The sequence below is a fragment of the Zingiber officinale genome, chromosome 7B (genome assembly GCF_018446385.1).
Source record: "Zingiber officinale cultivar Zhangliang chromosome 7B, Zo_v1.1, whole genome shotgun sequence".
Taxonomy (NCBI): Eukaryota; Viridiplantae; Streptophyta; class Magnoliopsida; order Zingiberales; family Zingiberaceae; genus Zingiber; species Zingiber officinale.
In genome coordinates this window covers 118,349,713-118,362,045 of record NC_055999.1, presented here as the reverse complement: position 1 = coordinate 118,362,045, position 12,333 = coordinate 118,349,713, and the positions used below count along the sequence as shown (strand labels likewise).

General features: G+C 38.9%; 2 protein-coding genes across 2 annotated transcripts; both read left to right on the top strand.

Moving 5' to 3' along the window:
• The first annotated feature begins 8,395 nt into the window (after nucleotides 1-8,395).
• On the top strand, nucleotides 8,396-11,922 carry LOC122007192 (galactose mutarotase-like). Its single transcript, XM_042563001.1, has 5 exons — nucleotides 8,396-8,611; nucleotides 8,722-8,771; nucleotides 8,854-8,977; nucleotides 9,055-9,159; nucleotides 9,227-11,922. The coding sequence occupies exons 1-5, from the start codon at nucleotides 8,428-8,430 to the stop codon at nucleotides 9,844-9,846; spliced, it is 1,083 nt and encodes a 360-aa protein (XP_042418935.1). The 5' UTR covers nucleotides 8,396-8,427; the 3' UTR covers nucleotides 9,847-11,922.
• Nucleotides 10,866-11,922, top strand: LOC122007193 (transcription factor ILI4-like). Its single transcript, XM_042563002.1, has 2 exons — nucleotides 10,866-11,410; nucleotides 11,508-11,922. The coding sequence occupies exons 1-2, from the start codon at nucleotides 11,309-11,311 to the stop codon at nucleotides 11,661-11,663; spliced, it is 258 nt and encodes an 85-aa protein (XP_042418936.1). The 5' UTR covers nucleotides 10,866-11,308; the 3' UTR covers nucleotides 11,664-11,922.
• Nucleotides 11,923-12,333: the final 411 nt, after the last annotated feature.

Here is a 12,333-nt window from a genome sequence, read left to right as displayed (position 1 = left end):
GTAAAAAGTGTTTTTTAATTTTAATTAAGATATCTAGCTCTTCAAATAAATTAATTTGAAGCCTTCGTGGAAGCCCATCTAAATAACTAATATTTTTAGAATTGACGGGGAAAACATTTTTACAATGCGTTACAACTGAAATTTAACCCTCAATGCTTGGTAAACTATTTGAAAGACCTAACTACTATGTTATTGTCCAAGACTATTAAAAAGTATTTTTAATATACTTAGTGATAATGTTGATCAAATTATAACGAAAGTATCATGCAACAATATTTTTTCAAAATGAAAAATAGGATTTTAGGTTATTTGGATGTGACAAGTAGAGCAGTAAATAAAATCAAATACATATAAAATTAATTAAATAAATTTAAATAATTCATTAAACCAAATAAATAAGTTTGAGTATACGTGTTTGTTAATGTTCATAACACTATTTATTAATAATATTCATTAATAATTATTATTTTAAATAAATAAATAAATAATCAAAATGAATATACAAGTTTGTATTATTAAGTTTAATAATAAACTAAACAAACTTTAAATGTAAAAATTTAATGAGCAGTTGACTTAAGAATATTGGACTGATACGTTATCTACTATGAACGCTTCCTGATTTACTCTGAATATCAGTAGAAAATTTTTGTATGACCAAACTGGTCACCTTAGGATTAGTCAGTGTAAGCTGAATACTTGGTGCCAATAAAAAATTATAAAAGTTTCAAACAATTAAATAAGTTTGAATTAAGATTTCGCTATTATGTAAACAAACCAAACTTGAACAAAACTCAAGCTCATAAAAAAAATCAAATCAAGCCTAAATAATTATTTTAACGACAATTGGTTTATTTTAATCTCGATTTTATTTAACTCGATTATCTTATTAAATAAATTTGAACATCATAAAATTTAACTCAACTGGACTTGTTTATTGCCTATGCCACAAGCCAATGTGATGATTTTGAATTGAATTGGGAATTAATATGATATTATTGGCACATGGAGGTTTAATTGTGTCCTATCCTTACTTACCTTTGGACCACCACAACTATTTATTTGATCCAACTAAATTTATTGTTTAATAGTTTTGTATTTAATAGACTTAAGTAAAAGGGGAAATTGGTTGGAGGAGATAAAGATAGAATATCTAAGCAAAGATGATCCACCTTTAAAATAAGGGAGACATTCTAATTTAGAGTCGATCGAGTGAGGTAGCACCCCTAACTAAAGTCTAACTAAGCATTTAGTAAAGTCGATGGAGTGAGTTAGCACCCGGGAGAATCTAAATGGCATTGTATGAATTTCATAATCCTTTTAGGATCTTGATTGTAGGGTGCATTAATTCACTTTGATGATTATGTTTGTTATGTTCTTAAATTATTTTATTATACTTTATGATCAGGTAGTAAGAGTGGAGTCCCGTATGGGATAGAGGTCAATGACACGTAGAGGTCAAAGTCAAGATAGTCAACCTAAAGGTGTGGTCGATCAGAAGGCCTCCTAGCTGATCAACCACGACAGCGCCCGGTGCGGCGCAGAAACAGCTCGGTCACGGGTCGGATTTCCGACGCTCACGAGTCCGCCTAGAAAGTTGAGGTGCCGGGCGGCCTGTTCACTCGGACGAGCTGCGAATCAACGAAGACATTCCCGTCCGAGTATGTGGCCGAGCGGCCTTCCCGCTCGGACCAATACATGTCCCCTCTCGGACGACAGTGGGTCCATGCATCTCTCCCGGTCGGGCTAGTAACAGACAAAAAGACCAGAAGAGGACGAAGGGGACAGCTAATGATATCCTTCTCGATACATGTGTCGCCGATGAACAGCATGGTCGACGGCTGGACCGAACAGAGAATCGTACGGTGGAAGTTTCCACTATCATGTCAGAGATATGCTCGGACGGTTGCGGTATGACGTCAGACATACTTTTCTGACACATCCATTTTGAGGTACGTCTTGGGAAGCGTGCACACCTCGAGAACCGTGGACGCGCCTCCCAGGGATCCTATATAAGGACCCCCAAACTTCGACGGAGGTAGGCATTCTCATCTACTGTAGTTCTTTGCCTCTTTACTCTGCTTCGATTTCTTCTCGCCTGACTTGAGCGTCGGAGGATCGTCGGCGGGATCCACTTCCCGGCTCGGTTTTGTTGCAGGTTCACCGGAGCCCATGTCAGCCCAGAGTTTACGCAGAGTCAGCAGAGTGCGCCACGTCCCTAGAGTCCGTCGACTCGACTTTCGGACAGGATCACTTTACATGATATCGATCCATAGTTTTCTTGTTCACTAGCTTGTCCATCAAATGGAATAAAACTAAGCAAGCTAAAGAACAAAAGGCATCTTCTATCTCCTGAAATGGAGGGGAGAATCTAATCGAAAGGCATCTCCTAAACCCTAAGTGGAGAAATTGCTCATGGAGCACTACAACTCTACAACTCCCTACTCAATGCCAAAAGTAGTGTGGTCTCATGCATTGTCTCCTTCCACTTCCTAAAGTCTTGTTAAAATAGACAAATCATACCAACTAGCAATGATTAGGGTTTTCAAAACATTCATGCCTCTAACCACCAAGTTGATAGAATTAGGGTTTTTGAAACACCAAACCTCTAAACATTGACACCTCTAACCACCAAATTGGTAGAGTAGATCGCGTCATGTTTAACTCTAATTTGAATGAGACCCCTTTAATAAACATGTGAACATCTATATGTAGGACATGAAATGAATTAATACACAACTAATTATTTCATTAATAAATTAATTTTATAACGAGTATTATATAAATAAATTATGCTAGATCAACAAATTACATTGAGAGCACATTTAAGTATTTAGAATTAGAAAAAAAAATACTATCATTTTTATTTTATTATTTCATTAATACAAAAATTATTCTCACTTCTCAAAATTACTACACATAAAATATTTTTTAACTTAATCATAATTGCTTCAACTTATCAGAATTACATGCTTGATAATGATATTTTTGGGATAAAAAATAGGATGAGTTTTGATGTTTTTGAAAAATTTGGGTGCCCTTTTAATGAAAATGATAATAAAAAGTACTTTTTGATACAAACAAAAATAAGCGGAATTTTTTATTTATGCCATATATTAAATTTAAATTTTGATTTATTTAATAATTGCTTAGCGTAATTTAGACTTAGTTTTAATCATAAAATTATCTTTTTATGTATAATAATAAGAAATATTGAAAAAATAAATAAATTCTCAACTAATAACATAATTTCATTTTACTCCAAGATAAATTAATTACTCTAAAATAGAATTAGGGTACTGCTCATTTCAATATTTCCAAGCAACCAATGTCTTAGATTTTTTAGATTTTTCATCTCATTAAAGGAAAATACTTACAATATATCATAGTTACGATTCAAACCATAAGTGCTTAGAAATCTATTTAAAGCAACGTCTTAGATTTTTTACCTCATTAAAGGAAAATACTTACATACATCATAATTATGATTCAAATCATAAGTGCTTAGAAATTTATTTAGGGAATATTTGGTAGAGCTTCTACAGAACACTTTTTAGATTCTAATTACAAGTACTTTTGAGTGTTTGTGAATATTAAATTCTATTTTAGTTTCTATAATTTTTACTCAAAAGCTAGAAGTAAGAAGTAAGAATTTGATGTTTTTCTTGCATTGTTTTATTTATGATTTTTAATTAAAATTAAAAGTTAAGGTTTATGTTCTTAATAAATTTATTATTTTACATAATTACCATCATATTTATGACCTTAATAAATTTATCTTTTTATATAATTACTACCCCACTTTTGTGATATTTATTTTTTAAATAATATTTTATATTTTATATTTCTAGAATTTTTATACATATTTTTATGTATTTATATAAATTTCATCCTTTTTTATTTTTATTATTTTTATATATTTTTTCATTATAAAAATAATAATTTTGATAAATATTTAAAATATAATAATAAACTAAAGATCGCTCAAACACTCATCTTACCGTTACACTATGGCCGAAGCACGAATTATAACTTCTACATTATAAAATTAATATAATTCTGTAAATTTTGATGAAGGTTAAGGGCGACTATTGATTTGGGCTTAAATATAGAAGAATGTTGAATAATTAGAATTTATCAGTGTTTTTGTAAAAGTAACATTTAGTAAATTACTTTACACCATATACTATTATTTTTTAAATTTTACTCGAAAAAACCTAAGCAAAAATTCAAGGAGCGACCTTTTTATTAAAATTGTCAAAAGAGCACTTTTTCATTTATTATCAAAATAATATCCAAAATTAGGTCAGCATATGCTTTTCTTAAAATTATCCTTATTATACTGTTGTTGGAATGATTATGGCTCATAATTACCATTAACAGTTAATGTCCCGGGTAAACGGAATGCATATATCATCTCTAACGTAATAGTCACACATCAATTATTAAAAATTAACAGTCTAAAATTTATTTTATCATACACCTAATATTTTTTTTTTTTATATCTTTATAATCGGTGATCATGTCCGAAAGTCGAGGTGACAGACATTAGAGATGTGATGTTCCTGTTGACGGTGCGTGGATCTCAAATGAGACTAGCCTGCAAGCACAAAAGTGTCAGTGCTAAGCCAGGGAGTGGTTCCCCGACGATGCTCCTCCGACGCTCAAGTCAGTTTTCCGACGAAAACAGCAAGCAAGCAAAGAAACGAAAGTGGCAGCGTAATTGTAGCTACAGTAGAATGAGAATACATTCGTTGAAACTTGGGGGTCTTTTATATAGGGCTCCCAGGGATGCTCGTGCACGTTCCTCAAAATGTGCACGCATCTCAAAGCTTTCCATGATATGACGTGTCAAAAACATATACCTAACACCATACTTCAACAACCCAAGCATATCCTGCCAAGACAATGGAAATTTCCGTCGTGCGATTTTCTGTCTGATCATGCCGTCGACCATGCTGTCTGTCTGCAGCACGGGTCTCGAGGAGGATATCAGTCGATCCTGCCTTTGTCTACTAGTGGACCGAGCGGGTGGGCCACTCAGCCAGCTTTTGTCTACTAGTGGGCCGAGCGAGTGGCTACTTGGCTAATTCTGCTGTTTGGGCCGAGCGGGGAGGTCGCTCGGCTACTTCCGCTGTCTAGGTTTGATGGGTCGTGTTTTCCGCTTCGCTGGCCGTGATTTGATCTGTGATCGATCCGGATGTCCACCCGGCACATGCCCAACCGCTCGGCACATGACTTGTCGATCGACGCCTACTTTGGTGATAGTCTTTAAGTGTCGGAAGCTCGGTGCGAGACCGAGCTGTAATAACGTCGGACCGACATTGTTTTAGTCCGACCGACTGATGGGGTCGCCTGATCGGACGCTAACCTAGGGGCATTGATCGCCTTGACTTTTACCTTCCACGTGACGTTAACATCTTGCGGGACGGAGCCCTACCACCACCGGATCAGCCGGTTTTAGAGAGATTTAAGGTCACATATTTATCTTTGATCTGTTTTTTTTTTTTCGATTCACAGCTATTATAATATGAACAATTTCATGATATATAGTAGTATTCCAATTCTAATCCATGCTAATAACACTATATTGTAAGTGTAGCAGCTATAGTTTATACTGGTTGCCCTGAGACTATGGTATAATAGAAAGACGTCAAGTTGTCATTCAGACACCGATCGTTCGATCCTTAGCTACGATACATTTTTATAATTTTTTTTCTAAATGGAATGTCCAATCACAGGATGCCGAGTTTTTGGACCACCCGTCATGAGTACTTCTCGATTTACTTTGGTGACCGACGAAAAATTTCTGTAGGACTATGTTGGTCGTCCCAAGTTCTGTGTTATCTAGTTCATCATTTTCTTTACAATTCATAGTTGATGCCCTCATCCACATTTTAATCCCAGCTACGACATATTTGTAGAGATTTTTCCTCCAAACGAGACGCGCAATCACGAGATGTTGGGCTTCTAGACCGTTCGTCGTGAACTCTTCCCGATTTACCATGACGATCAGGGAAAAATTTTCATAGGACTGGACCGATTGTCCAGGTTCAGTGTTACATGTTTTATCATTTTTTATAATTCATAACTATTACAATATGAATATTTCATATTTGGTCCACATTGATAAATATTATGTAATAATAATTAATCCAGTTAGACTTATTGATTGGACCGACCTGGTCTCATGGAATTTTTTCACCAACCACCAGAATAAATCAGAAAGTGTTAGCGACGGACAACTTAGAAGCTCAGCATCCTTTAGTTGCACACCTCATTTGAAAGAAAATTTCCTATAAATTCACTATAATTGAGGATTGAATCATAAATATCTGAATAACAATCTAGATGTCATGGACCATAACTTGAGGGCTAAATATTATGTTATAATTATGGAATCATAGTTGATGAATTATTTTTCGATTAATACTCCTCAATATTATGTTGTAATAATTATTGTATCATAGATGCTTTAAATCTATACTTATCAATTCTAAAGTCATAATGTTATAATTACAAAGCACTTGTGATCTTCTAACTCTGTCAAAATTAAAAGTAATTTCGAAAAGTTAAATGTGTCCGGAGAGAATTAGGTGTAATTTTAATAATAAATGAAAAATAACTCCCCTTTCCCAAAAACCTTTCTAATCATAAGAGTTAGGGATTTCAAAATCAATGAATATGATTTGTTTTAAAGAAAATAACAGTTAGGCGTGCTTTTAAATATTTATCAATTATTAAAACAAAGTTGTTGATTTAGGTAGATAATGCACTACCCTTATCCATTAATCCATCGAAACTTGTATTGTGCACTTAACCTTTATCTTCGACTTTTTTTCCCCCTTTTCTCCACCAGATTAACTTATTTTAAAAAATAAGCCTTTGATCATACTTCTAAAGAGAACTAAAGACAATTATCTATACTCTAATACATCCTATTTGGATTTCCTTAATTTAGATTATTGAGGAACACTTTATTTTGCACTAATATCATTCTTTTATTAAAATTTTCACTGGTTAAAGAAATAATCTAATGAAAAAAAATAATTGTACTCTTTTAATCTCACTAATACAAAAAGTTGAAAAGGAAAAGTCTTTTCTTTCCCCCAATTTTTTTTTATTTTTGGAAGATTTTTCTTTTTTTATTATTATAATAAAGAAAACAATCAGAAATAAAATATTTCTTAATGGAATGAACTATTTTGTTAAGAGTGACAAAAAGAAAAGTACATTCCTTTTTCATTAAAATAAAATAATATATATTTAAATATAATTAAAAAGATTTATCAAATCTAATAATATAAGAAACCTTCGTCCCTAATCCCTTTCGTGAGATAAAGACTTTGTATTTATTTTGAGTAAAAAATAAATAAAGAGAATTTTAGGAAAAAAATATATATTTTTAGTAAATATTAAAGTTAGGTGTATGTTTAGTATTTTTGACTAATATGGTAAATTATCTGGCAAAAGTTTACTATTTTTGAATCAACAGAATTTAATAAAAAAAAAAGAAATGCCAATTATTATTTAATCCTTACCATTTTAATACCCTTGTCATATAACCTAATCAAATATGATTGCATTGCTAATTTTAGCGGGCTCGGATCTCCTGGTTCCTAATTTCTAGTTTCCCTCTTCATCACTTCCAAAATAACACATTTTAAAATTATAAATTAGTGTTATTTTAAGATTAAATATATTCAATGTAAGTGTAATATTCTTTGATAAAATATAGACTTTTTATAAATGCAAGGGATATTTTTATTTTAAACTAGGGATTAAGTAGATCAAATCTCCTGTCCCCAAATTTCTCTGTCCTCGTGTCCCTTACCGATCGGACGGACCAGATTACATCTTAAGGTATCATGATATTTTTAAGATGTATGTAGTATTCTCGTGATGTGCAAGATATCCTTAAGATGTAATCTGATCCGTCCGATCGACAAGGGGACACGAGGACAGAGAAATTTGGGGACAGATGATTTAATCACGGGATGAAGGATCAGGAGATTTGAGTTAAATTTTAGGATTTATATTCAAACCGAGCTTGTCTCATTATTATTCGATTTTTGATAAATACAACTAATATTTTTAGTTATCTAGTTCTCAAATTTAAGAGGATCAAAATCGCTCGGCTAAATTGAGTGGGATATTAGTATTGTTAATTTTGGTATAATAATAATATTAATAATTAAGAGGTAAGCATTCATAAATTACTAATCTCTTTAATAATATTACTAATATAAGAATAAAAATTTCCAAACGAAAAGACATCGTTACGAAGGAAAACTGACTACGCTATCGTTATCTCTTTTGGACTTTTCTACTTTTAATTCCACAAATTTTAATAATTGCAAATCTCCACTTTCCCACACCATAAAATCATTAAATCCACAGAACTCTCCTTCCTCTTCCTCCAATTCGGCCATGGGCAAGTTCTCCCTTTCCTTCCTCCTCTTCCTCATGGCTCTGGCCTTGCAGAATGGCACCTGCAATGCAGTAGCCCCAAGGAAGGCGGTGGGCATCTACGAGCTCAAGAAGGGCAACTTCTCGGTGAAGGTCACCAACTGGGGCGCCATCATCACCTCTGTCATCTTCCCTGACTCCAAAGGTTTCACTCACTTCTTCTTCTTCCATTCGATCTCTCTGAAAAAAATCAGAAATAACCAGGCCCATGCTTCTTCTTCTTCTTTTTTTTCTTTTCCCTCCTTTTCCATGCAGGAAATTTGGCCGATGTGGTTCTTGGCTATGATCGACTTGGTCCATACATTGTAAGAATCTGCTCATGCTTTTGATGAGTCGATCGAAGATAATTATGGTGATCCGGGTCTTCTTCTTTTTCTCTTTCTTCAGAATAATTCGGTTTACTTTGGAGCTTTAGTCGGAAGAGTGGCGAACAGGATTGCCGGGGGCCGGTTTGTTCTTAATGGAACTGTGCATCGACTGTACAGGAACGATGGGAATAACTCACTTCATGGTATGGAAACTGAAATTGCAAGTTTTTGGATCGTTTGTTGTGATTAATGATCATGATTTCTCTGTTCGATGTTTCAGGTGGACACAGAGGATTCAGCCGTGTTATTTGGACGGTGAAGAAGATAGTAAAGGGAGAGTTCCCTTCCATCACCTTGTACTACCGGAGTTTCGACGGAGAACAAGGTATTGTATGAGAGTAGTGTTGACGACGACGACGATAATGGCAATGGTAATGAATTTGAGGTTGCAGGGTTTCCCGGCGATCTGGACGTTTACGTGACGTACAGCATCTCCGGCGACTACCAACTGAGCGTGTCGATGAGGGGAAAGTCGCTGACGAAGGCGACGCCGGTGAACTTGGCGCAGCACACGTACTGGAACCTGCGGGGCCACGACGGAGGCAGCATCCTGTCACACAGAGTCCGAATCTTCGCCTCCCGGATCACCCCCGTCGACGCGGACCTCATCCCCACCGGCGAGCTCGCGCCGGTCCAAGGCACGCCGTTCGACTTCCTCCGGCCGGAGACGGTGGGGTCGCGGATCGACCGCGTCCCCGGCGGGTACGACATCAACTACGTGGTGGATTCGTGGGAGGGGAAGAGGTGGCTGAGCAGGGTGGCGACGGTGACGGCGGAGGAGACGGGGAGGAGGATGGAGTTGTGGGCGGATGAGCCGGGGGTGCAGTTCTACACGGGGAACTTCTTGAGAGGGGTGAAGGGGAAGGGAGGGGCGGTTTACGAGCAGCACGCGGGGCTGTGCCTGGAGACGCAGGGGTTCCCCGACGCCGTCAACCACCCGAAGTTCCCGTCGCAGATCGTGGCGGCGGGGGAGGAGTACCATCACAACATGCTCTACCAGTTTTCCTTCTGAAGGCCGGCGGCCTGGCCTGCTCTGCTCTGCTCGCTCTTCTTGGGCTCGTCGATCTACCGAGGGCCTGCAGCCGTTGAGCCCAATAAAGCCCATTCATTTTGTCAAAAGCTTAAAGTTATCTAGCAGCACTCATCTTTCTCCAAGTTTGTTTCTAAATGCCTAACCAAACAAACAATAAAAACCACCCAGTTATGCACTCTACTTTTCAAGTTACCAAATCAAGGCCTCTTTGTTGTTTGTGACAATTTCATAGTCGACTCAGAGTTAAAGGGGGAGCAGTCGTGGCCCAACAAGGCGGTTAGCGGCCAGGAGTAGCCAGGGGGAGAGCAGTCCGATCGAGGGGCGGTGTGACGGACACGTAGCAAGTGGAGGATGCACAGCGCGCGTCCTCCTCCGCTGTTCGCGGCTCCCTGCTATACATGACAAACGCAAATTAAAGCTCACCATGTGGACTTGTTGGACAAGTTGACATGAAGCTGACCCATCCAATTTGGCAGCGGCAACAACACCACCAACAAAGCGAGCGGGGTGTGTCGCAGTAGCACCGCGTGCAGTGCAGTACAGTGCGGTCGCCACCATTCTCAGCGCGCTAATTTGTCACAGCACTCGCTCGCTCACATGGGGTGGTCTCTTTCCATGCTCATTCGGTGGTCGCCACCGCTCCACTCCATGTGGAACGCATCACATGGTCGCTCGTACACGGCTTTGTCCTTCGTACCGAAATCAACCCCAAGTTTTACCTCCTTACTTAGTCGCACCAAAAGGACACCTCCTTTATATAAATTATAAAGGTAAAATTTAATGGCAAAGGTAAAATAAAGTTGGGAGGGCGGGGACAAAATAAAATCTCCTCCTATTTCTCAGGGAACCGAATCACATGATCTCTTTAAATGGGCCAATGGCCCACGAGCCGTCGGACGGGTCGCCATCGCGAAATTTAGGGAGTAAATGAGGCCGACTCATTCACACGGCGACTACGCAGCCATTAACCGCGTTAACACGTGATTAGATACTTAAGACGGAGATTAGCGGGCCCCGCTGCGTATAAGACAAACGGGGAATAATGAGAACGAGGTCATCCATCCGCGACGCCGACACGGAGGCGACAGGATCACAAGGCATCTCTGGGGACGAGTGTTTCGCGATTTTAATACAAACCCCCCACGAGACTTAAGCCCCCTCGATTAACATTAAAGAAACAGAGCCAGGCTAGAAGGTGGGTCGCCGGACAAGAACACGTGGAGAGCCAGAAGCGCGTGGGCCATGGGAGGGAAACACCGCCGCATTGGCGGAGAAGTCGGGTGGCGAGTTGGGTCGGGTGAGGAGAACTAAAGGGAACATCCCGGACCTACGCCTTTCTGTCGATTAGCTTCCATTGGTTTCTTCTCTTTCGTTCTCACTATAAAGGTCGTCTTCCTTCGCCACCGCTTTCCGCCCCTTCCCTTCTCGTTCTAGATTTAAGATGTCGAGCCGGAGGAACAGGGTCTCGGAGGAGGAGATCAATGAGCTCATCTCCAAACTTCAGTCTCTCCTCCCGGAAACCCGCCGCCGGGGCGCTGGCCGGGTAAGCAGCCAAAAGTGCATGCACACAATTATCTACGTAGTTAAGGTACGAGTATGACAGAGCATTGCATTATCTACTAACCTCTCGGATGGAGCAGGCGTCCGCGGCGAAGTTGCTGAAGGAGACGTGCAGCTACATCAGGAGCCTAAACAGGGAGGTGGACGACCTCAGCGACCGGCTCTCGGGGCTCATGGCGACGCTGGACAGCAACAGCGCCGAGGCGGAGATCATCCGGAGCCTGCTCCCCTCCTGATTCAGATTCCTGATAGTGAGTTAGGACTTACTCCAGACGTAAAGATATATGTAGTGTACGTACCTCTGTTCTGAAAGCCTAGGAGTTAGGAAGACGAAGCTAGCAGCGATTTTCCTTACTCGAAGCCTGATTCGAGTTGTTTTCTCTGTAGACAACCGACCGACACATCTGCTTAAAAAAATCAGTAATGCTTCCCATGTAATCGAGGTTCGAGATGTAGTGTCGTATTTTACTATCCACTGTCCGTCTCTTGTTCTTACGTGTGCAGCAATTCTGCATTCTTCCTCTGCTCTAACTCCTATGTTCTGAGTCTTCTGACTGGACACTGAAGCAATTTGGGGGCGTCAAGGACGCCTGTTAAGTCAATGAGAACTTGAAGTCTTGAACACATTGTGGACGCATGAAAGGATCATTAATGGCAGTCGAATTTTGTGCAGTTGAGGGTTGAGAGGAGGATAAGCTCGAAGCGACGTGAATGCTGGCATAGCCGAAGCAGGGAGAGGAGACGAGACGTCGACGTCGAGGTCGCATACTGAGAGGACGAGTGGGCCCAGTGGGCGGGCCAACTGTCCGGCTGATGAGAGGGTTGTAGTCCGGTAGTTACGGAGTTAGTTGAAGTAGCAGTTGAGGGCAAATGGACAAACAAACGAGTAAAAAGGCAAAAGAAGAG